Raw genomic sequence first — 24,980 nt, forward strand, 5'->3', positions numbered from 1 at the left:
TGCTGATCCCTGGACTGTTGTATTAATCAGATTACATTATTCCTTTTTTAAAAGCTATAATAAAGGAAAAATACATTAACGTTCTAGTATCTGGTTTAAATATCTAAAGACAAGTGAACTTATGATTTAAGATGAAACTGTCCTTAACCTATGTTGTTGTGCATAGGCTTTGGTTCACATTTACATACATAATATCGTAGGTAATGATCCAGATGTCTGCAAAATCTAAGTATAATGAGGAGAGAGGGCAAAAAGGAAAGACTGGTTTTCTGAGCACAGCATTTTTAGAAAGTTTTAGGCTCTAATTTCCATTTCTAAATTAAAATTTTAACTATTATAAAGAATAAGGAAAAACAGGTTCTTGTTATGTCTATTAGGAAACATTAGGAAAATTATACAAACTGTCTAGAAACCTGGATGAGAAGGAGAATGAACGGAATTGATGATTGAAGAGAGGGGCATGACTAGTCGGTAGAATCAACTATCGTCAAATTAGAAGAGAGAGGCGTGGTCATTGGTAATAGGTTATTAATTATTATCATTGTATGTATTATCATAGTGCCTAGAATCCCCAGTCATAGAGCAGGTCCCCATTGTGCTAGGTGCTGTACAAACACAGAACAAAAAGATAATCCCTGCCCCAAAGAGTTTATAGTCTAAGCATAAGATAAGAGACCACAGATTTATATAGGCAGATGGGGGATACAAAGAAACAACAAGACATTATAGTCAGCATGGTAGGCTGTGGTCTCAGCACCTGAGCAGCCTGACTGTTGACAATGTTTTTGTAGACTCCATGGCAAAGGAAAGTTTGAAGGAGGATAATGAGTTGGTTTTGCAGATGTTTACTGGGAGCTTGTCCCTAGGATGAGGGTGCTTGTTTGAAAATTTAACAAGTGGATGATAGAGGCTGACATCATGGACCAATTTGAGGTTGGAGATAACCTTTTAATACTGAATGAGAAATGATAGGTAAGGTAGGGATAGGTCTTGAAAGTGAAGACAAGAAGCTTATGTTTTATACGATAGAGAAGAGTGAAGTAGTGAAGGGATTCAAAAGAGAGGGTGACCTAGTTAAAGTTTGCTAATCTAATTCTGACCCAGTTCAGTAGTAAACAAAAGTTGTTACAGTCTGAAAGATATTTTGTGATTTATGTGGAAAGCTGAATTGGTATTCATAGTGGAAAGTTGTCCACGGTACAAACCACTATCCAAAGCTAGCATTTTTGCTGGCAGATTTAGTACTGAAGGCTGATGAAAAATTACAGAGAGTGTGGAAAGGTGGGATTTAAGCAGAATAAAGTAAACAACCTGCACACACACACACTATTTGCTTTTTCTGGTGTAGCCCCATCCTTCCATTCTGTCATCAAGTAAATTACATCAATTTACCGATGTGTAATTTACTGCACAATTTAAATGGGTTGTGCTCTGGTTACCTCACAGCCTCTCTCTCTATGTGATACCACAACATATGGGTTCAGCTGAGGTGCTGAATGTAAACAGCCCATAGCTGTATCGTACAGGGACTGTTGGTGCAGGAAGTTTTCAGTAAGGGGGCCTCAATTATAGATTCATAGATTCAAGACAGAAAGGACAATAGTGATCATCTACTCTTTCCTCCTGTGTAACACAGGACATAGAACTTCCCCCAAATAATCCCAGAGCATATATTTTTGAAAAATATCCAATCTCGATTTAAAATGTTTGTCAGTGATGGAGAATCCACCATGACTCTTGGTAAATTGTTCCAATGGTTCATCATGCTCACTGTAAATGTACACCTTATTTTCAGTCTGAATTTGTTTAGCTTCAGCTGCCAGCCATTGGATCCTGTTATAACTTTCTCTACTAGACTGAAGAGCCCATTAGTAAATATTTGTCCCCATGTAATTACTTATAGACTGTAATCAAGTCACCCCTTAACCTTCTCTTTGTTAAGCTAAATAGATTTAATCTGTCACTCTAAACCAAGTTCTCTAATCATTTAATCATTTTTTGTCTCTTTTTTGAACCCTTTCCAATTTCTCTACATCCTTCTTGAATTGTGGTCACAGTATTCCCAGCAGCAGTTGCAGCAGTGCCAAATACGGAGGTAAAATAACCTCTATATTCCTGCTTGAGATTCCCCTGTTTATTCATCAAGGGAGTGAGTGCATGTTGGCCACAGTGTCACACTGAGAGCTCATGTTCAGCTGATAATCCACCATAAACCCCAAATCTTTTTCAGAGTCACTGCTTCCCAGAATATAGTCCCCCATTAAGTAAGTCTGGCTTACATTCCTTGATCCTAGATGTGAACATAACACACATTGTTTGCTTGCACTCAGTTTACCATGTAATCCAGATTGCTCTGAATCAGTGACCTGTCCTCTTCATTATTTACCATTCCCCCAATTTTGTGTCATCTACAAACTTTATCAGTGATGATTTTATGTTTTCTTCCAGGTTATTAATACAAATGATAGGGCCAAGAACCAATTCTTGAGGGACCCACTAGAAACACACCATTTCCATGATGATTCCGTGTTTATAGTTACATTTTGAGACCTATCAGTTAGCCAGATTTTAATCCATTTAATATGTGCAATGTTAATTATACATAATTCTAGGTTTTAATCAAAATGTCATGTGTACAAAGTCAAATGCATTACAGAAATCTGAGTATATTACATTAACACTATTATTTCTATCAACCAAACATGTAATCTCATAACAAATAATTTAGTTTGACATGATCTATTTGCCATAAACCAATGTTGATTGGCATTAATTATGTTACCCTTTTTAATTATTTATTAATTGAATCCTTTATCTGCTACTCCATTATCTTGCACAGGATCAATGTCAGACTGACAGGTCAATAATTACCTAGATCAACCTGTTTATCCTTTTTAAATATTGGCACAACATTAGTTTTCTTCCAGTCTACTGGAACTTCCCCAGTGTTCCAAGACTTATTGAAAATCAGTAAAAACAGTCTAGCTTCTCAGCCAGCTCTTTTAAAACTCTTGGATGCAAGTTATCTGGACTTGCGGATTCAAAAACGTCTAACTTTAGCAGCTGTTGTTTAACATCCACCTGAGATACTAGTGGAACAGAGTGTTATCATCATCGTATGGTGAGACTATATCATCAGTCTTTACCCAAATACCGAACAGAAATATTTATTGAACACTTCTGCCTTTTCTGCGTTGTTATATGTAATTCTACCATTTACATCTGTAACCCTTTTGCCAGGTGAAATTGGCAACAACAAGGGCCAGGTTCTAGTCTAGAGGTTTCTCTTAACAACACATAATAGAATTGGCTCAAGGTCCCACTAAGTAATCTGGGAAAACAAAATAACACTGCTGGGTGCTTCTAAGCGGTAATACTTCCCCTCTCACAAGCATTAAGTCTGTGTACAACAAAATGATCTTTGATTAAAAGGGGAAAGGGGACCCAACATTAATTTGACAAAACACCACAACCATAATTCAAAAGCATGTGACGATAGGCAAACACCCATCTCACAGTATGTTGGGCATTGTTCTTTGCTTCAGTTTCTCACTTTGTAGTGTGAAAGCCCAACAAACAAATGTCCCTTAATACCTCCCCCCCTCCTCTGTTGTACCCACTCACAGTTGCTGTCCTTGGTTAGTGGAGACCCAGAGTTCAGAGGTGCATTCACAGAGGTTCACCTCCCACCCCGGGGAGGATGAAGGCATCGAGCAATGCCTCTGCTGCTGCAGCCACTGCTGCAACTGCCTCACAGTTGCTGCCATTCCCTTTGCCATTGCTGCCCATGGCTGCCGCTGTTCACTCTGCTGCCACTGCTGCTCTGCTACATTGTTCACTCTGCCACCTGCTTCTCTACCATGACATAACATTCTGAAGTTCCAACACATAATCCAGCTCTCAATGACTTCAGCAGATAGTGGGGAACCTCATTGCTAGTGCAATCTGTGCAGTCACTTTCAGTTCAACACTGTCCCACAGCAGGTCTAGGGTTCAGCACCCAGACCTGGTTATCAGTGACTTCAGCTCTAGTGATCACTGAACAAAACAGGGACTCTCAACTGACTCTAATCAGCTACCTCTTTAAACTATGGAGACAGGAGGCCCAAATGATGTCTAGAACTCCTTAGGCAGTACCCACAGCACCATATAAGAACACATAGGTGCCAACTTTTCCCGGTACTCATGCCCTCTGGCCCCGCCCTGACTCCACCCCTGCCCTGCCCCATTCCAACCCCTTCCCCAAAGTCCCCACCCCAAATCCGCCCCCTCCCTGCTCCTATTGAACCCCTCCCCAAATCCCTGCCTCGGCCCCACCTTTTCCCCTGAGCACGCCACGTTCCCCCTCTTCCCCCCTCCCGGCCTGCACGTGCCGCCGAGAAACAGCTGTTTCACAGCGCAAGCGCTGGGATCCAGGGGGAAAAAGCAGGCACACGGCGCACTCAGGGGAAGAGGTGAAGCGGAGGCGGAGGTGAGCTGAGGCAGAGGGGCAGGGTGGGGAGCTGCCGCTGGGTGCAGAGCATCCACCAAATTTTCCCTGTGGAAAAAAAAAGGTTCAAAAAAAGTATATAGATAATTCATTAATATTAGGGGGGAATTGCATATGTTGATGACAGACTACTGATAAAGCCATTAATTATACGGATGTTTTACAAAAAAGGAAATAAAAGTGATAAGTTATTGGCTTTGAACTGTAAAGGCATTCAGTAGCAAAAAAATCAGCAAAAGACAGTTGTTCATCCTAATGAAATGTGTCACTTTTGCTGCTTTTTATAAAGATATATATACTTCAGATACTCCAAGCTCTGAAGGTATTCAAAATTATCTAGAAATACAGCAGGCTTGCTAAAGATGTATAAAATTGATAAAGAACCTTTAGAGAAAGAAGTAACAGAAGTAGAAAAAGTGATAAAACTCCAGGATCTGATTGATTTTCAGCTACATTTTTCAAGATATTTATATTGAGGGGTACCTTTAATTGTCAAGGAACTTCCACAATCTATGAAATAAGCTACTGTTGTTCTCCCTAAAGTTGGAAAAGACCTTATCTTTATGCATCTCTTATAGGCCATATCACTGCTGAATCACGATACAAAGATTTTATCAAAAATACTAGCTAATCAATGTGCAATCCTGGCCATGGAGGAGAATGAGAACAGCAGGAAAGTTAAACTATTATTTTACCTTATTGGGGAACAAGGCAGAGAAATCTGCACCACTTTGAAGCTCACCATTGCCTCCAGCCTCACTGCAGTCCTAGGAGCCCTGGAGACCTGTTGCTCTCCACAGCAAAACGAAACTGGAGCAACACGGGTTTTTCACTAGAGACCTGTTTGAAGGAGTGTAGAGATAGACCCCTATGCTACTGTTTTATATATATATGAGGACTAGACAGACTTCCTTAGTCAGGACTGTGGCAGTTGGGATCACCACCTGTGGGAGCGACTGCTCAGGGAAGATGATCCCATATTAGACAGATGCTTAAATATGGGGCATGCAGTAGAAGCCACAAACGACAGGATGAAAGCCCTAGGAGGCACAACACCCCAAGAAGTACATGAGATGAGACAACAGAAAAGGAGAGCAGGTGGCCAGGCTATCATACCCATAGTGAGATGCATTTACTTTGGGAGAAAGCATGAGCTGGTAAAGAAGCAGTGCCCTGAGCTAGGACAGTATTGCATATGGCAATTTGAGCCATTTTGTCAGTGTATGCAAGAGCAGCGAAAGGTCTCAAAGATTCAGTCAGACTTGTACAAGAGGGAAATGGACAGCAATGATGACATGAGTCTAAGAGCATATCAGGTTCAGGCTGCTGGGACACAAAGGAAACAAAGGACAACACCAACCTCTGTACATGCAACTTTGTTAATAGTGAAATACCCTCTGTGATTTCAGCTGGATGGTGCGGCTTCCTGCAGTGTGATTCCTCAGTGTGAACTGGACTCAAAGACACTCATTACAAAGGGAAGGTGCAGTCTGCTAATGTACAGTGGGAGCATAATGTAGCCCAGGGATCGGCAATCTTTGGCATGCGGCCCACCAGGGTAAGCCCCCTAGTGGGCTGGGCTGATTTGTTTACTTGCCGCATCCACAGGTTCAGCTGATCGCGTCTCCCACTGGCCACGGTTCGCCGCTCCAGGCCAATGGGGCTGCGGGAAGTGGCGTGGGCCGAGGGATCTACTGGCCGCTGCTTCCCACTGGCCTGGAGCGGTGAACCGTGGCCAATGGGAGCCGCGATCGGCCGAACCTGTGGACACGGCAGGTAAACAAATCAGCCCAGCCCACCAGGGTGCTTACCCTGGCGGGCTGCGGGCCAAAAGGTTGCCGATCCCTGATGTAGCCTATAGGAATATGTAACCTCATAGTAACTAACCTGAAAAATAACAGATGGTATCAACTGAAGTTTGTGGTGGTGGATGGTAAGCTCTCCAGACCTCTCTTGGGGTATACAGCTATAGAAGCCATGGATCTGATCAGGATATAGTGTCAGAATTTTATATCTGCAGTGCAAGAAGAAAAAGGGGGCGTTCCATGGACAATGGAGACCATTTTAAAAGCATATGGGGATGCTTTCAAAGGCAATGAGTGCCTCAAAGGAAACTGCTACTGGAAGTAGACTCCACAGTAGAACCTGTGTGCTCATGGGTGGCAAGTTTGTAAAAATTTTGGTGGTGCCCAGAACCCGCCCCCAACTCCGCCCCCCCTAACTCCGCCCCCACCTGCCTAAGGCTCTGGGAGGGGGCCCAGCGGGGGAGGTCTGGGGGGTGCAGATCCTGGGCTGGGGATTAGGGTGCAGGAGAGGTGCAGGGTGCAGGCTTTGGGATGAAGATGGGTGCTGGGTGCAGGCTCTGGGCTGGGGCAGGGGGTGGGTGTGCAGGAGGGGGTGAAGAGTGCAGGCTTTGGGACGGAGTTTGGTGTTGGGAAGGGGTGTGTGGGAAGGGGGAGGGGGTGCACCTTCTGGGGAGGGAGTTTGGGGATAGGAGGGAGTGCAGGGTGAGGGCTGTGGGGCTGAGGATGAGGGGTTTATGATGCAGGAGGGGGCTCAGGGCTAGGGAAGAGGGTTGGGCTGTGGGGTGAGGGCTGTGGATGAGGGGTTCATGATGCAGGGGGAGCTCAGGGCTAGGGAAGAGGGTTGGGCTGTGGGGTGAGGGCTGTGGATGAGGAGTTCATGATGCGGGGGGCTCAGGGCTAGGGCAGAGGGTTGGGATGTGGGGGGATGAGGGCTCTGGCTGGGGGATGAGGGGTTCATGATGCAGGAGGGGCTCAGGACTAGGGCAGAGGTTTGGGGTGTGGGGTGAGGGCTGTGGGGCTGAGGATGAGGGGTTCATGATGGGGGGGTGCTCAGGGCTGGGGCAGAGGATTAGGGTGCGAGGGGATGAGGGTTCTGGCTGGGGATGAGGGGTTCATGCTGTGTGGGGAGGCTCAGGACTGGGGCAGAGGATTAGGGTGCAGAGGTATGAGGGTTGGGGCTGAGGATGAGGGGTTCATGCTGCAGGGGGGCTCAGGGCTGGGGCTGAGCATTAGGGTGCAGGGGGATGAGGGGTTCATGATGTGGGGGCGCTCAGGGCTGGGGCTGAGGATTAGGGTGCAGGGGGATGAGGGCTCTGGCTGGGGCTGAGGATTAGGGTGCAGGGGGATGAGGGGTTCATGATGTGGGGGCGCTCAGGGCTGGGGCTGAGGATTAGGGTGCAGGGGGATGAGGGCTCTGGCTGGGGATGAGGATTAGGGTGTGGGAGGATGAGGGCTCTGGCTGGGGCTTAGGGTTTAGGGCGTTGGAGAGGCTCAGGGTAAGGGCAGCCTGCCTTGCCATTAGTGAATGGCAGGCACTAGGACCCTGGGGCAGCAGACAGCCGTTCTGCCCCGAGCGATCTCCGGCAGCACAGAGCAAGCAGGGGAGAGGCGTGTGCTTATTTCTGTCAGGCAGGGATGTGACGCGGAGCGGCGGAGGGGGGTGACACGCGGGGGGGGGTGGCAGGTGGGGGCTGAGACCTGCTCCAGGCAGGGTTGCGGCGGCGGGGGGAGACCTGGGGGGGCCGGGGCCCGATCCAGGCAGGGCCGGGGGAGACACCCAGCTCCAACTATTGCTGGAGCAGGGCCCCCCAGCCCTGAATATTCCTGGAGCCCGGCACCACACAAATATATAACCTGCCGCCTATGTGCTTACCACAAAAGGAAAATTGCAGTGACACAGTGCCATCCAGTACTGAAGGAGCTCGAAAGTCTGCAGAGCAGGGGTATCATAAAACCTGTAGAAGCCCCTAGAACCTGGGTTAGCAGCATGGTGGTGGTAAAGAAGCCAACAGGCAAATTGCATATCTGCAGAGACCCAAAGCCAGTGAACCAGGCATTGAAAAGATGCCACTATCTACTGCCCACAATTGATAAAATTTTGCCAGAACTTTCCAAAGCCAGAATCGTTATGGTATATCATGTGAGAAATGGGTTTGGGCACATAAGCCTGGATAAAAAGTCCAACATGCTGACACCTTTGCAACACCATTTAATGCTACAGATGGCTGTGCATGCTGGTGGGCATAAGCCTAGCACCCAACATGTTCTAGATGGGACCCTGGAATGACTGCCTGGGTTAAAATAATTGCAGATGATATCCTCAGTATAGGTGAAAGGAGCAACGAAACAGAAGCTGAATAAGACCATGACAGAAAACTCCAGGCTTTTCTAAGCAATACAAGGACAAGAACATAAAACTCAGCCAGAAAAATGCAACTCAAAGAGCGTGAGGTGATATATTTTGGGACATCTGCTCACAGCAAAGGGACTGAAAGCAAATTCTAACAAGTTCAAAGCAGTCAGAGACATGCCTATGCCAGTGAATATAAAAGGGGTACGGCTCATAGGAATGATACATTTTCCGTCCAGTTTTTCTTCCTTCGTGTCTGCAGCAGTGGAACCAATACATCAACTCACAAAGCAGGATGCTGAGTGTGCAGGTTCCCAACAGCAAGCATTTAACATACTGAAATAAATTATAACAGATACTAGGAGAGCCACTGACACTCCAGTACGATGCATTGGAGAAAGGTTTGGGTGTAGCTCTTTTACAGGAGCAGCCAGTTGCTTATGCCCGCAGAGCCCTGTCAGAGATTGAACATGGGTATGCCCAAATAGAAAAAGAATTTGTGGTTGTTGTATTTGGGGTTAAATGATTCCATCAGCGCACTTATGATCACTCATTAATAGCGCAATCAGACCACAAAATTCCTAGAGACAGTTATGGCAAAGTCAATTCTTAGTGCTCCAAAGGGATTGCAGTTCATGTTGATGCACCTCCAGCACTACCAGGTGGAGATCAGATGTTGTCCAGAACAATTACTGGTGTTAGCTGACACCCTGAGCAGGTCATATATTTCCAGCACCAGGGAGTTGGGGGAAGAGGAATCAGGATATTAAATCCATTAACTTGCTGCACTATCTTCTAGGTTAAGATGATGGAAATCAAAGACATTATGAAAAAAATCCAATTACAGGCAGTCAAGACAGCAATACTAGCAGGGTGGCCAGAAGACAAAAGCTAACTACTGGTAGGAGCAGAACCATATTTTCAAATTAAAGATGAGCTGAGTGTGCAGGATATAATTATATTTTGAGGAAGAGAGCTATTGTCCCCACCTCATTGCATTGAGATGTCATAAAAAAAATATGCCTCACAGCTGAGCATGACAGCTGTCTTAGACAGGCTCAAGCATATATTTACTGGCCAGGAATGAATACATTTGATAGAAGGGTGTGACACCTGTTTGTGTGATAACCACTTGCAGAAAGAGACTGTTACCACATGAGCTGCCCACCTGACCATAAGAAACAGCGGGAGTGGACTTATTTACCTTCAAGGAAAAACAGTACTTGTTTACAGTGGATTATTATTTGTATTTTTGGGAGGTTGATGCCCTGCCTGATACAAGAAGCAAGTCAGAGATCAGCTATACCCTTTTCATATCCACTGGTTCTGGAATGTCTCTGTCTGCCTTGATCTTTAACTGTCCCACTCTCCCATGGTACCAGTGCCTTCAAGTTAGGCATTATAGTTCAGATCCTCAAAGATATTTAGGCTCCTAAGTGTCTTTTAAATCAATGGAACAGTTGTTCTCAATCTATTTACCACTGTGGACTGCATATGCAGCTCTCTAATATATATCCTACCTGTATGGCCTTGAGGATGTCACATGGGTTGCAGCTGTGTGCTGATTGGTTGAGAACAACTGCAATGGAAGCTAGGAGCCTAAATACTTTTGGGGATCCCAGCCTATGTGTCGCAATTTTCTAGAAAAGTTATTTTATACAGAAAGCTAACTTTCATAGACACAATGGCTTCTGGTCAATTAGGAAAGAAAAAATCTAACTAATTTATATCAATCTTTGAATAGAGTAATAGAATTTAAGGGCAGAAAGGACCACAAGATTATTTAGTCTGACCTCCTGACATCTTTCCTAACAAAGCAATATAGTTTATATATGCACCAGAGGAAAAGGATTTGGATAGACAAATTACAAATTAATGGGCTGGAAAAGAAGATAACCATAAACTTCAGTTTGTAGTACAATAAAAGAAAATTTATTTAAGATCCTGTTTCAGTGGTACCTTGCAATGGAAAGAGACATTGAACGGAGGAAATGTTGGAGAAATTGTGATGAAAGAGGAGATTATATGCATGATGGACATTTCCAGTCATTAGAGAGTATTGGGATGCGATTAGTAATGAAATATTAAAAATCGTTGGGGCTTCATGGTAGAAATGGTCTCACTCAAAGAAATGAAGAATTAGTCACTCATGTGCTACTAGATTCCAGGCTACTGATAGCCTCTGACTGAGAAAAGAAATACAGTTCAAAATTAGAGGAGTGGTCCTAAAAAATAAGGGAGGATGTTGTTATGAAAAAATTAACCTTCAGTTATTTACCCCAGTAAAATAGAAGACAAACAGATGCCTAGATACTTGATTACTATTTATTCAATACTCAGACAATGTACATTCACCTGCAAAAAGCTACCATGCCTGTCCAATTTTTTTGGAATGTTAATGTTTGATAGAGACACCTGGTTTGATAAATAGGAGTAGTCAGTCATTTCATTCAATTTAATAAAATCACCAGAAACAAGACAGGCTGGTGGTAAGAGGCTCACTTTGTAATATGATAACATCCTGCTAAATAGAGAGATGTTCACTATTATATCATTGCATAATGTTTCTCTAAACAAAAATATAAGCCCAGTGTTGTAATATTAATGTTTTATTCCTAATATTTATACGGCAATTATTGTAAACCTTCTTTAATAAACAGTTATAAAAATGGTTAAGAGGTGTAGTCCTTCTCAAATATACATTTGATTTAATGTTTGGATAATATTTGAAAATGTTTAAATAAATTTAAAAAATGAGATAATATCCTGACTTACTTTTAATTGAGAAGGCAACAAATACTGAGTTTCTGATTACATTTCCTCTTATTGCCTTTAATATCCAGTTCAGGAATGTAAATACAGGGCTAGTTAGTCTCTGTTCAAATCTCTCGACAGTAAATAGCCTTCCTGCTTATGAAGAGTCATGACCTGGAAGTAACATTGTAAAAATGTCATTCATCAGTGTCAAAGGAGTCCTGTTGAAAAGGATGAATTTCAAACTTAACTTCAAAGGTTTGGAAACCTTACTACTTTGTGTTTGAAGATATTGTGCAACTCTGCTTTTAGGAACAGCACAAGTACAATGGAAAAAGATTTCTTCATCTCCTGAAAAGGACATTTTCTCATGACTGGGCTTTTTTCTCTTGTTGATTTAATAGGAGATGCTTTGTTGCTTGAGCTCTTTTACCGGTCAGACTGGGAAAGTCAATAACTAGCAATCTTGTTAACTAGACTTAGTTTTAACAACTTTTGGCCTTCACATTGGTCAAACAACTGGTCACAAAGATCTCTAAAATACTTTTGTTGTTTTGGTGACATTCTGGACGTTATTTCTGTACTAGGACTGCAGGATCTGAAGGATTGCTTTAGTTTGATAGTGGGAAGACAATGGATCTGTCTACATCAGAGCAGGAGGTGTAATTTCCAGCTGTGATCAAGCTAACACCCTACAAATAGTAGTGTCACTACACCGTTGCAAGTGGCAGGATGATCTAGCTGCTTAAGTATGTATCTATGTTTTAGATGGGATCGTACTCAGATGGCTAGCCCAACCTGCTGCTCACATCACCAGGGCTATACCTCTATTTAGCACACTACCTCAATCAGAGCTAGAGCAAGTATGTATATCCAAGCTTGAAATTACACAACCAGCTCCTAGATATGCCCAGTGTCTGTCACTTTCTACTGCACTATGTGAAGAGCACAGTCTGTATGCTATTCAGTGTACGTCTTCACTACCCGCCGTATCGGCGGGTAGCAATCGATTTCTCGGGGATCGATATATCGCGTCTCATCTAGACGCGATATATCGATCCCCGAATGAGCTCCTGTCGACTCCGGAACTCCACCAACCCGAACGGCGGTAGCGGAGTCGACATGGGGAGCCGCGGATGTCGATCCCGCGCCGTGAGGACAGTAGGTAATTCGATCTAAGATACTTCGACTTCAGCTACGTTATTCACGTTATTCACGTAGCTGAAGTTGCGTATTTTAGATCGATTTCCCCCCGTAGTGTAGACCAGCCCTCAGAGATGCTAATCATATCAGTGAAAAATTAACCTGCTTGAAACAAGGTGTTTTTTAAACTTATCTAAATGTCTGATGTTGTAACCAAAAAGTAATGCTGTTAATATATCAAGCTTTTCTAATTAAAATGTTCATATATTAAAATAGTTAATCTGTTTCTGAAAATATCAGTTCACTTATATGTGATAGAGTTAACTATTTCCCCTTGAATAATTAGAATAACCACCTTTTCTTTTGGGTAGTAATATCTGTGCTTGCTATGTGCAAGCTTTCTAAATACTCAGCTAATTTAAGTCTTTCCCTCTAGGATTTTCAGGGTAGGTTTTGTTTAAATGCCCAAATTAATGGAAGTGTTCAGTCAAAATATTCCCTTCAACTGGCTTATCAAGCTTGACCACACTAATTTTTCAGTTGCTCTCTTTTGGTAAGGCTGGACTCACAATAGTATTCCTCTAGTTTTACACTGGAATAAATCCACAGAAATGAAGTTACATCTGTGTAAAACTGGAGTAATGCAGCAGTGAATCAGGTTCATAGTTAAAGAAAAAGACATAACTTTTCCATATGAGAGGGTGAATGGAGAAGAAATCTCATAGGACAGATGCTGGTCTTCCTGTTTATCCTTCACTCTGGAAGGCACCCACATACCAGAGTAATGGGTATGGTCTAAACAATATAGAATAGAGACATAGGGATGGAAGCACTATCTGACAGCCCTTCTTAGGGCTCCAGCAAATAAAGATTGGGAACCATTACATTAGCTATGGATTGTATGACCAAATCCAGGTCTGGCGGGATGTAGTTTTGCACTCTCTACACTTGGGATTTTGAGAGATGGAACTTAGTGGAAATGAAAGTTTACTATTCAGCAAAGCATGTTATTTATATGACCTACTATCAGATCTGCAGGGGAAAATATCAGTTTGACAAAAAATAATGAACTCAAGCTGCTAATTTAACTATATATTGTTCAGATGGCAGCACTATTGTGTGGCTACTGTTGTTGCATTGATTCTTCCACAGTAGTCCACTGTAATCAGGAAGTATTATAAGGTATTTATACTTGATAGGAGGTCCAGAATACATGCGGGAACTGCCATGCGTAAGAGCTTTAAAAAAACACTGTAGCCTCCAACCCTTCAAGCTAAGGTAAGTATCATAAACTGGGATTCTGTCTACGTTTGAAGTCATCCTTTAGCTTTAAGGCTCCTCCCCTTCTGCCCCCACCCCTAAACACCTGGTATTTCTATGAGAGTAAATAAATTATAGTAATCTGAATAAAAATATTTTTTGTCTCTAAATCTATATTTGGAAAATTTGTGTTTTTATTATTAGAGCTTCTCCATGTGAAGCTGAGCTTCAGGAATTAATCCACCAAATTGACATCATGGTAAACAACAAGAAACTGGAATGGGAAAGGAGGGTGAAAGCTTTAGAGGCAAGAATGGATGTCCGGGATCAAGAATTAGCAAATGCCCAAAGCAAGTTGGATCTGAAAGGTCAAGAGGTATGTACATGAATACCATCTCCTATAAAGAAAGTATTTAATTCTGTGAGTTAGTTAATAGCATGCTTTATAAATATGCCTGTTCAGTGTATCACATTAGAATACAGAACAAGTTCTTTAAAGATCAGTAATGATCTCTGATATTTTGTATTAAAATGTGGTTCTGCTCTGAAAAATTACTATAAAAATGTCATTGAGTGGTTCAATATTTAGTGTGTCTCAATTATGTCCAGTTCAAATATGTCCACTGTTTACAAGTAAAAAGTTGATTTGATGGTTTTTCTAAATGCCAGCCCAGCTAATTCAATCTGGGATTTTAAAGTCAAAATGGGTTCTTTCCTTCTCACTAATTATAAAGGTTCTCCAGGCCAAATTAGGCCTTCATTTACACCTTGGCAACTCCATCATTATTACTATTTATATTGCAGTACCACCTAGGATTACTGATCAAAGATCAGACACCCTTTCTGCTAGACACTGTACAGATGCACAGTCATATCTACTGAGTATACATTCAGAGACAATAGTGCAATCCTAATGTCTCCCAACAATTTGCATTTGTGTAATTCAAGTTTAGTAAAGAAATTTGGACAAAAATCCATCTTGCGAATTATAATGTAAATATGCAATGGACTTTTTGGGTACAAAATCTTAAACTTAAGCAATTTAGTTTTGTGGTATCTAATTTTACTTTTTAATAACTTGTTAAAATATGTACAATAAAAATATGTACCTTTGGGTCACCAGTCCTATTTACAATTTTGTCAATGTTAAATATTAACCTTTTAGAAATTATTTGGAAAAAGTAAAATTGAATGTTTATTTTAAATGTAGGTAGGGATACTTCGACAGAAGTTAGACAGCTTGCAGAAGACTAAATATGAGATGGCTCAGGATTTCGAAGCTCAACTTCAAGCATTGAAGTCTCAAGTAAGGAAAAAGTCAGATTCAGTATTTTACAGTGGTTCAATATTTTCAGGTTGGTTTAGTAGATTTTGAACAGTTTTCTAAATTTACTTTATCACTTTATATTTCCATTTCTTATCATATCAGCTAATATTTCTTTAGACTTATTTAAAGACTTACTTTGTATTGAGAATTTGGTTTGATAAGTATGAAGTATTTTTGTACTTGTTCAATTTGTGTTATCTACATTTAAAAAATTTATCCTTAACTATTTTCTAAAAAATGTTTCTAATGTATAATTTAATAGATGTGTCTTCAGGGATTTGTGAATGGTAAATTATCACACTTTTTAAGTTTGGGTGACCATATCCACTTCCATGGATTAAATTATCATTTCTATAAGGAGAACTCTGAATCTACTTCTCCACACTGGACTTATTGTGACAATGTGATCAAAGGACATGGAAAGAGTCTCTGCCAGATGTAAGACCTGTGGACTATGGATTAAGTACCTTTAAGGGCTAAAATCACTTAATCAGGGTCATGATAATTAGAAGATGATTGCACACAAGGAATCTTGATTTGAGAACTGTCTTTATGTTGACTGTTTTAGATTGCTTAAGTTAAGATTAACTGTTTAATGTTAACTGTTTTTAAGTTAAGATTATTTGTGTTATGAAGGCTACTGGAAAGCTGTGGAACAGCTTTCAGGTTCACAGTTTTCAGGTTCATATTTCCAGCTATGAACAGATTGGTAGTTTTCCATGAGAGAGGAGGTATAAAAACAGAGGGAACTGGAAGGAGGAGGCATCAGGTTGGATTCGTTTTGCTTTTTGATTATTTTGCTTGCTCCATGTCTGTACTTTTTCTCTGTTTTTCTCTATTTTCCATTCTTAGCTATGAGTCTAATGGGTGTCAGGTTAACTGAACTTCAGTTCATAGTGTTTCTCAGATTTTAACAATGTAGCCTAGACAGTCCTAGATTTGGTCTTTTCTTTCTTATCTGATGGTGTCTTCAATGTTTTCTGCTAATGGGAAAGGGAAAGAACCAAAGGCTTCGGCTATACTTAAATCTTATACCAGCATAGCTATGTCAGTCAGCGGTGTGAAAAAAGCCACACCCTAGTGACATAGCTTTGCTGATAAAAACCCCAGTGTAGATGCAACTATGCCAACAGAAGAGTGCACAGGTAATGTTATTTGGGGAGGTGGTGTTCTTATAGCAGCAGAAAAACTCCTCCTGTCAGCGCATGCTGCATCTACACCAGGGGCCTGTGCCTGCATAAGCTCTGTAATGTAGACATAGTTTGTTCAACAACCAGACCTCTTCACCAAATCAGCCTTCCAGTAAAACCTCAGATGGACCTCGGACTTAGCATGGCTAAGTAAAGAACTATAAGTTTGATCTGATGGTGACAACATTCCTCACCCACATACCACCAGACCATAAAATTGAGCATCTGTTCTTTTTTAAACGTTCATTTCCCTTCCTCAGTGTTCTCTTTTATCTGTTTGCCTGTATTTGGTTGGAGAAATTGATTTGACAAACAAACAGCTTTGTAAATAAGCTGAGAATGTTTTGGTTGTCAACTAATTACCACTTTCAGTCATTTAAGAAAACAGTTATGAAACAAAAGCTGATTCCTCACTTCCACTGGCTTCTTCATCACAGCCCTCAATGACGGCACTGTCAGCACCACTGACACCGACCTATTCTTTTGCCTTCCGACCATTTTGCCTGTTTCCACCAGCTCCGTCATATACATCCTCTATGTCAGTACCGTTAGGACATTCACTAAGGACATTCACTATATCGCCTCTTCAAATTTGGACCATGATAGACCTGTATTTCCTCCACAATCTTTCAGGTCTCTTTTTAGATCACACTCTAGTGATGCCAGAATCAAGGGGCAAGATTGGCATTTTTACAAGGAAGTCCTTGTATTATGCCTATCACCCTCATGGGCAGTTCAAAAAGTGGAATTCCCTTTTGGCTTTATTGTGCATCTTGGACTTCCCCAAGAGTGTCTAGACCACTGTTGGAGTCTCAGTGTAGGAGATGATTGCATTCTCCCTTTCTGGAGACTTCAAGGGAGGATACTCCTACCATTCCTCAATCCCCTCCTTTGCTGAAGCCCACAGAAAAAGATGCAAGAGAAGAACACCTAGGTGTTCCCATCACCATGTTTCATCTTCTTCGATGCATAAGGCCACCACCCCACAGTTGACATCACCCTCCTCCCCATCCCACCCCCAATAGAGGTCTTTAAAGTGTTTCAGGACCTCATGGCCACATCTCTAGGATTGCAGGAAGAGCTTGTGCAAGACCACCTACACAAGTTTTTTGATATCTTACAAACACCTACCACAAGAAGGGTTGCCTGTCCCAAAAATGAAGCCTTTCTGGAACCTGTGAAGAACCTCTGGCAGATGCTGGCCTCTGTCACGCCCATTCTTAAATATGTGGACAGGTGTTATCAGGTTCCCCAGCAGGAATTTGATTATTTCTTCACCCATCCTGTCCCAGAATCCCTTGTGGTTATGGTAGCCAATGAGCCTTCAAAGCAGTCTCATCCTAGGGCCACTTCGAAGGATAAATTTAAAAGATTGGATTTATAGTGCCTTTCTGGCACTATCAATCGGCCTATAATCACTGTGCTCCTTCAGATGAGGGTGTTGAATTATCAGACACCGTTGTTGAAATATACCTTTATTAACTGGTGAACAGTTTCCAAATTGAGGGACAAAATTGCCTGAAGAATACAAAAAACAATTCGTGGCCATGATCTCTGAAGGACATCTCACTGCCTGAACATCACTCCAAGTGGCCATCAGTGTGGCCAACACTACCTTGTTGTGTACAATGGATTGTATATGTGCACAATCACGTAGGAGGAAGAACAGTTATTTACCTATACAGTAACTGTTGTTCTTCAAGATGTATTGTGCACATTCTTCAACCCTCGTGCCTTCCCCAGTATTTTGGATATTAGATAGGCAGTGGTGTGAAGGAACAGAGAGGGAAGCTGCGGTCACACCTCTTTTATGCCATCACGCTGAGCACGAGGAGAGGAAATGCTGCCTGTTGTGCTCCCTGGTGATAATGCTGGCAAAAGTCTTTGGCTCAAGTGCATTGGACGCACTTATACTTACAGTGAAATATATATGTGCACAACCCATCTCAAAGAACAATAATTACTGTACCAGTAAGTAACTATTTTTTAGCAATAGTTGTGGGGTGGATTTTGGTACAATTAAATAATCCATAAATTACATCAGATCTAAATCCTGCCTTACATTATCATATTTCCTGTTATTGCTGTGGTATCTTGGATGGCTTGCCATCATCTCAAGTTAAACATGATCTAATTTTTTCTCCAAATGCTCTTCACTGCCATCATTTTCTGTTTCTGCTAACAACTTCACCATCCTCTCTGTTATTGAGACTCACAATTTGGCGGACATAGATTTATATATTCCAAGGCCAGAAGGGACCATTGTGATTATGTAGTATGACCTCCTATATAAAATAGGCCATAGAACTTCTTCATAATAATAAATAAGAAATAATAATAATTAATGAATAATTAATGTAATCTTTCATGACAATTGTGCCCTTGAGCGTATTTCTTTCTTCTGCACATCCAAGCCATGAGCAAATCCTACCTGTTCCCTTCATATTTAAAAAAAATCTGACCATTCCTACCCATCTTAACAACAGTCAAATTATTTGTCTGCACTCTGAACATCTTCAACACCAACTAGCATAATTTCTTTTTCTCTGGTCTTGGGTCCCAGCTTGCCAAAATTTTCTTTGTTATCCAGCACTCAGACCATTTCAACCTCTCTTTGAATCTCTTCATTGATTTCTTATTGCTGTACATGTATGAAGTGCAAACTTCTTGTTCTGGCTTGTAAAGTCATACATCACTCTCTCCTGACTTCAATTGCCACCTGCTTTTGCTTTCTGAGACTTCCTTTGTTCTGCCAGACATGCCAGTCTTGATGCCCCCTTCATTACATTCTCCCTCTTCTGCTTCTTTGCCTTCTTTCATGCATCTCTTTGCATGGGACATCCTTCAAATTCTTATTCATTAAGCTACCACTCACTCTTTCCTCATTCAGATCCCTCCTAAAAGCACAATTCTGTCCTGAAGAAGATGAGTATAAAGCCTCCCTATCCCAGATGTATCAGTTTATAAACATGCCTAAACTAAATAGCCACATGATCTGATTAGTGTAATCCTTTTCCGACCTCATTTCTTCACTTCCCCTTGTTTGTTTACTTCCCTCACTTGTGTGTCAAACCTAAACCTAAACTGTGAATTCTTCAGAGTTCAGACATGGGGCCTAGCATACTTTTGAGTGCTGAAAAATAATATATCGTAATAATATAGGGTATTAATCTTGAGGCCCTGCTAATTAAGATTAACATTAATTTAGGGCTAAAATTCACTGGAATGTAAACACAAAACTCTGGTGGCTGAGGGACTGGCAGCTACTACACTTCCAGATTATTTGGAGAAGTGTCCTTGGTAAAAATTGTAAAATATTGGCAAATGTGGTGACCGGCCATTTTAAGTATGGCCCAGTTCCTTCCACCTCAACCCCTCCAAGAATCCTCCTGCTACTGCCTGATTCCCTCCCTCTACCCCGTCACCAATGTCTTCTGCTGCTTAGCTTACCTTCTTCCATCTTGTACCCAGCACCTGAGTTGTTCTTTGTCCTCCTGTTGGCTACCTCCCTGTTCTTTCCATGGCTCTAGAGCCATCCCTTCATTATAAGTAACAGTATGCAGAGTTATATTTGGTATTATTTGGTACCTGATGATCCCAAGGTAATGGAACCACTATATCCCTAATATATCAACAGTTTTAATGTTAAAATTAAGCATTTAAATATCTTAAACTGCTAAACATCTTCATGAATAAGTGAATATACACCAGTTAATCCCTTATTCTGATTACTGAAATACTTTTAAAAATTGTCAACACAAGATGGCACTAAACAAATGTAAAACAAATCATATAAATACAAGAATTGATTTTACATGGTTAAAAACAAAAGTGCCATACAAAATTTCAACAGAAAAAAACAACTTTGAAGTAAATCTGTGTTTAACTGGGCAGTTAATAAACACTCAGGGTTATATGAAAGCTTAGTCTTGTTTATCTTTAATCATTTATTTTTAGTAAGTGGTGCTGTGTTACAGAGATTCACTAATTAGAATGTTTAAGCTTCACTGCATTTACCAATTATGACTTAAATAAAAGATTATCTGAGATAGAAGAGTGACACATTCTTAATATTCATATCTCCTTTCATTTTTAGTTTTGTAAACTCACACAAAGCTATGAAAAACTACAGTTACACCAGATAAAACAAGATAGGGTTCACAGTAAAGAAATATGTGCAGAAAATCTGGAAACTCCATTTGAACTGAGCAATTTAAACCAGAAATTGGAAGTAAGTATATTTTGCTGATAGTAGACCTAGTATATCTTCAGGATTCATACTTGGTTTACAGTTTCAGGCTGTAAATCCCATAAGCATGTACAGTGTTCTGTATACAATATGGAAAGAACTGTGTGAGGACAGTGTTTTCTGTTCTTCAAAGGCATTAATTTTATTAATGCTGTTTTTAGTCCTGTTAATATAGCTCAGCCAGCTCATAAATTTAAATTTGAAAGAAACAATTACTCTGTCCCTGATCTCTGAGGAACATATTATTCAATAAGGGAATGGTTCAGGAGAATTTTTGCATTCAGGGGGATGTTTTAGGCTTTTCATGTTATGGTCACTATTAATTAGTTTTAATAGATTTCAAGACTAGAAGGGACCATTTTGATTATCTAGTCTGACTTCTTGTATAACACAGAGCATAGGATTAACTCCTTCCACCTACAGAGGATTGCTCCTGCCTGATAGCCACACCTCTATTGGAGGGCTGGTAATGTGCCCTATCTTTTCCATGTGGAAAAGCCCACACCATTATAAAATCTGTCAAGCCTTGGAGCCCACCAGAGTGGCTAACAGTTATTACTACTTGAGTAATGCATGGTTTATGCATCCACCTAGGGCTAAATATAGATCTTCATGACTCTCTCAGAACCTGCTAATCTGAGAATGACCTTATCCAAGGTTTGAACATGGATACAATGCAACACAGTGCTACCAGTTGGTAAATTATACAATATGAAAAATGAATGCTTGGAATGTGTTCAGCAGAATCTAGTTTTAAGAAAATAATGACTGTATTGAAAATCTACTGAAGCTCAGCAATACTTTACTAGTGCCTTGAACCTGCAGTCCTCACTTTGTAGCCGGATGAATATGCATTGTATCTGATGTTGTGAAGAAATAAAAGTTGTTTATATTTGCTTATAATTCAGAAACAGACAGTAGTAAAAGTATAGAAAAATTATGGATCAATCAGCTTCATAGAGCATAGATGCAGCAAATAGAATCTGACTGTTCAAAATTCATAATTACACTGAGATAGGAAAACTGCACAAATGTATCTAGGTCTCTGGAACCTACATTTCCATTTGGAAAAATGAAGTTCCTAGTCTGGGTTTTAAATATATTTTAGGGGTGGGGATTGTGTGTAAATCAATGCATTGTTACTTTGATTCTTTATCCAAACTGAAAAAGCAACAATCTCCAGTAGCTATGGAGTACTACTAATAATTTTATTGGGTATAATCTTCACAGTCTAGTTATGAATATTTAAATTCTAATAAATACCTTTAAAAACTAACTAAAATACACTCAGCTCCATTACAGAAATATGAAAATAATAGAAATTGTTAATCAGGTTTGGGTTTAAATTCTGTGGACTCAGGGCAGGAATTCCTCCTACCCCTTAAAAAACCTCAAAAAAAAACATTACCAGAATGAGCAGCAAAAAAGGGCAAGAGAGGAAATGTTTCCCCATTAGCTGCCCTCCCACATTCTTAAGAAAAAATATAATAATTTCAGCACTGAAATTGTTCATCTGAACACCAAGAGCCTGACTTACTGCTGCATTATTCCAATTTGTACTGGTGTAACTCCATTGAAATCAAAAGAATTACACTGTATAAAACTGGAGTAACACAGTGGTGAATCAGGCCTCTACGGTCTACAACAACTGAAGATATATGAAACATTAAAAATGTTTCTAACATTTTACTGCAGTTATTGTGGATATTATTCAGCTTGCTCAAAATAACAACTTTTTCAACTGCTGGAATTTTCTCTTGTGGCAAGAAAATGAAAACTTTTTTTGCATTTCTTGACTTCTTTTCTTTCCACAGATTCGATTGTCCCTCATTATTAATAATAAATATATATTAATTACACAAGTGACTTTTCTTAGAACTATAAAAAAATCTGAGTGTTCATTAAGAGTACACTAGTGCAACTTGGAGAAAAATTATTTCAAGGCTTAATGACCTTGTGTTGCTTTTTCCAGGAATTTGAAGCAAAATCAAGAGAATGGGATCAGAAGGAGACACTATATCAAAACCATCTCATTTCTTTAGATGCTCAACGAAAATTATTGTCTGAGAAGTGTAATTTATTTCAGGTATAGTTCCTACCTTCCTGCTTTAGAAAAATATTAATTGAACCATGAGCTCAGCTAAAGAGCTGTTTTAACTAACACTAAAATGTTTCTAAAACACTTGTTTGCAGTGGTGTTATAGCCAGGGGCGGCTCTAGGCTTTTTGCCACCCCAAGCACGGCAGGCAGGCTGCCTTCCACGGCTTGCCTGCGGAGGGTACGCTGGTCCCGCGGCTTTGGTTCTCCTGCGGGAGGTCTGCTGAAGCCGCGGGATCAGCGGACCCTCCACAGGCAAGTCGCTGAGGGCAGCCTGCCTGCCGCCCTCATGGAGCCGGCAGAGTGCCCCCCGTGGCTTGCCGCCCCAAGCACGCGCTTGGCGTGCTGGGGCCTGGAGCCGCCCCTGGTTATAGCCGTGTTGGTCTCAGGGTATTATAGAGACAAGGTAGGTAAGGTAATATCTTTTGTTGGACTAATTTCTGTTAGTGAAAAAGGTCCTACATATGCCTATCACAACATGCAGTATATCTCATCCAGTGCACTAAGAGCCCTAATAACAACTATGTGGGTGAAATGAGACTATGTTCTCAAATTAACTCACACAGAAAATTGATAAAAGACAAAAGCACCATATTGCCCCTGGGTGAACACTTTTCAGAAAACAATCACTCCATATCTGACCTCTCAATCCTCATCCTCAAAGGAATCTTCGTCACTTTAAAAAGATGAGCCTGGGAGCTTAAATTCATAACTTTGTTAGACACTAAAAATCATGGACTCAATAAAGACACTGGATATATGGCTCATTACAACAATCTATAACCCACTAACCTCCTTTGTTCAATGACTGCAGAGATGTTAACTGCCCACTTCACATTGAATGGTCTCTTACAGGTTAACTCTTTATGCTAAATAATCTATTCCACCTTGTATTTAGCTGTGACCCTCTGAGTAACTTTCCCAGACCTAATGAAGGGCTCTGTGTAAGCTCAAAAGCTTGTCTCTATCACCAACAGAGGTTGGTCCAATAAAAGATATTACCTCACTCATCTTGTCTTTCTAAAACACTGCTAAATTTACTGTGACTCTAAAGAATTCCTATGCACAAATTTTTGTAAATACAGGAGAATCCTCTCTGAAACAACTAATACTTGATACTTGGAGTAGTTTTTATTTAAGTTTTTCTTGTATATTGTGAATACGTACCAAGTGAGTATTACAAATATTTGGAATAGATAAATATGGAAAAATAATGTATACTCAGTTTTGCTTTAAAAAATCATGATGCATATGGGGTCTTGCTCAGGTTCTTGTCTAGGTGGCATCTCTTCTATGCTATTTATTAATATACAGTTCATTAGGATAATCTGTACTGCAAGAAAACTTGCAAAGTAAGTAGTGCAAACTATTAGTGTTCATTCAATAACTGTCTAAATTGATCCCCATTCATGAGAACAGTGCGGCCCCAGAATTCAAGCTCAAAAATCTTCTAGAAAGTAATATTTGATGTGTCCACTCATCCTTCTCTCCTTGTGCTGATTTCTGGGATTATAACAGTTGAAGTGGCTTGAATCACTTTCCAGTCCTCTTGACCACCAAAGGTTCAGCAAATTGTCGTCTGTGCTCTCCTCATTGGCTTTGGGGGTTACTGTTTTGTTTATATAGTTACTTGGTCAGTCAATTTTTAATTTTTTAATTTTTTAATCTACTTTAATCTACTTTTTATTTATTTATTTATTTTTTATTTAATCCTAGCACAAAGGGTAGATTTTTTTGGAGTCTTGATAGATTATACAACTATAAAAGCCTTCTTGCCTAAAGATAGGTTCCATGCCATCCAGGAGATAGGCTCCAGGCTATCAGTCTTGCGGAGAAGCCTGGCTGGGGCCAAGATCTAGGATGGACTGTTCCCTGTCAGGGCCTCCCTGAGAGAAGGGAATAGTTTATATTTCTTTGCATTTCTTTTGAACTTTGGGTACCCTGGGAAGGGTGGAACTGCTATGTGACCTAACTGGAGGGCTAAATCACCTGGAAGGTATTGGTAGCTGGATAGATCAGCTGAAGGCCCTGAGAGAAACAGAGTCTTAATCACTGCTGCACCAGTCCATTCCATAAGAAGGCATGCTGGCATTGAATATGGCCACAGGCAGATAGGTGCCTGAATACCGGTACTTTTGTTGATCTAGCACTTCGTGTAATATGAGGCTAAAACCTTGGGTCAGTTTACCTCATCTTAGACGGGTGTTGAGCCACCAAAAGATATCAGAACACACAAAATAGGACCTAAGACAATCTATAGAATGCCTTTTCATTGCCTCCATCAATGAAATATGCTACTTGTAGCTCTGTACACTT

The 24,980-nt window shown here is 40.8% G+C and overlaps 1 protein-coding gene across 7 annotated transcripts in view; it reads left to right on the forward strand.

Annotated features, from left to right (window-relative positions):
- The window catches only part of DEUP1 (deuterosome assembly protein 1), an 87,202-nt gene that overhangs the window by 9,333 nt on the left and 52,889 nt on the right, over positions 1-24,980 (forward strand). For 5 of the 7 annotated variants that reach the window (XM_039521957.1, XM_039521967.1, XM_039521940.1 and 2 more), the window contains 4 exons: positions 14,006-14,177; positions 15,012-15,107; positions 20,415-20,549; positions 22,540-22,653. In XM_039521957.1, coding sequence (XP_039377891.1) covers positions 14,006-14,177; positions 15,012-15,107; positions 20,415-20,549; positions 22,540-22,653 — 517 coding nt within the window. Of the gene's footprint in view, positions 1-377; positions 518-2,057; positions 2,096-14,005; positions 14,178-15,011; positions 15,108-20,414; positions 20,550-22,539; positions 22,654-24,980 lie in introns of all 7 variants that reach the window. The other 2 variants (XM_039521961.1, XM_039521947.1) reach the window with 2 other exon arrangements.

This window comes from Mauremys reevesii, linkage group 1 (assembly GCF_016161935.1).
Source record: "Mauremys reevesii isolate NIE-2019 linkage group 1, ASM1616193v1, whole genome shotgun sequence".
NCBI classification, from domain to species: domain Eukaryota; kingdom Metazoa; phylum Chordata; order Testudines; family Geoemydidae; genus Mauremys; species Mauremys reevesii.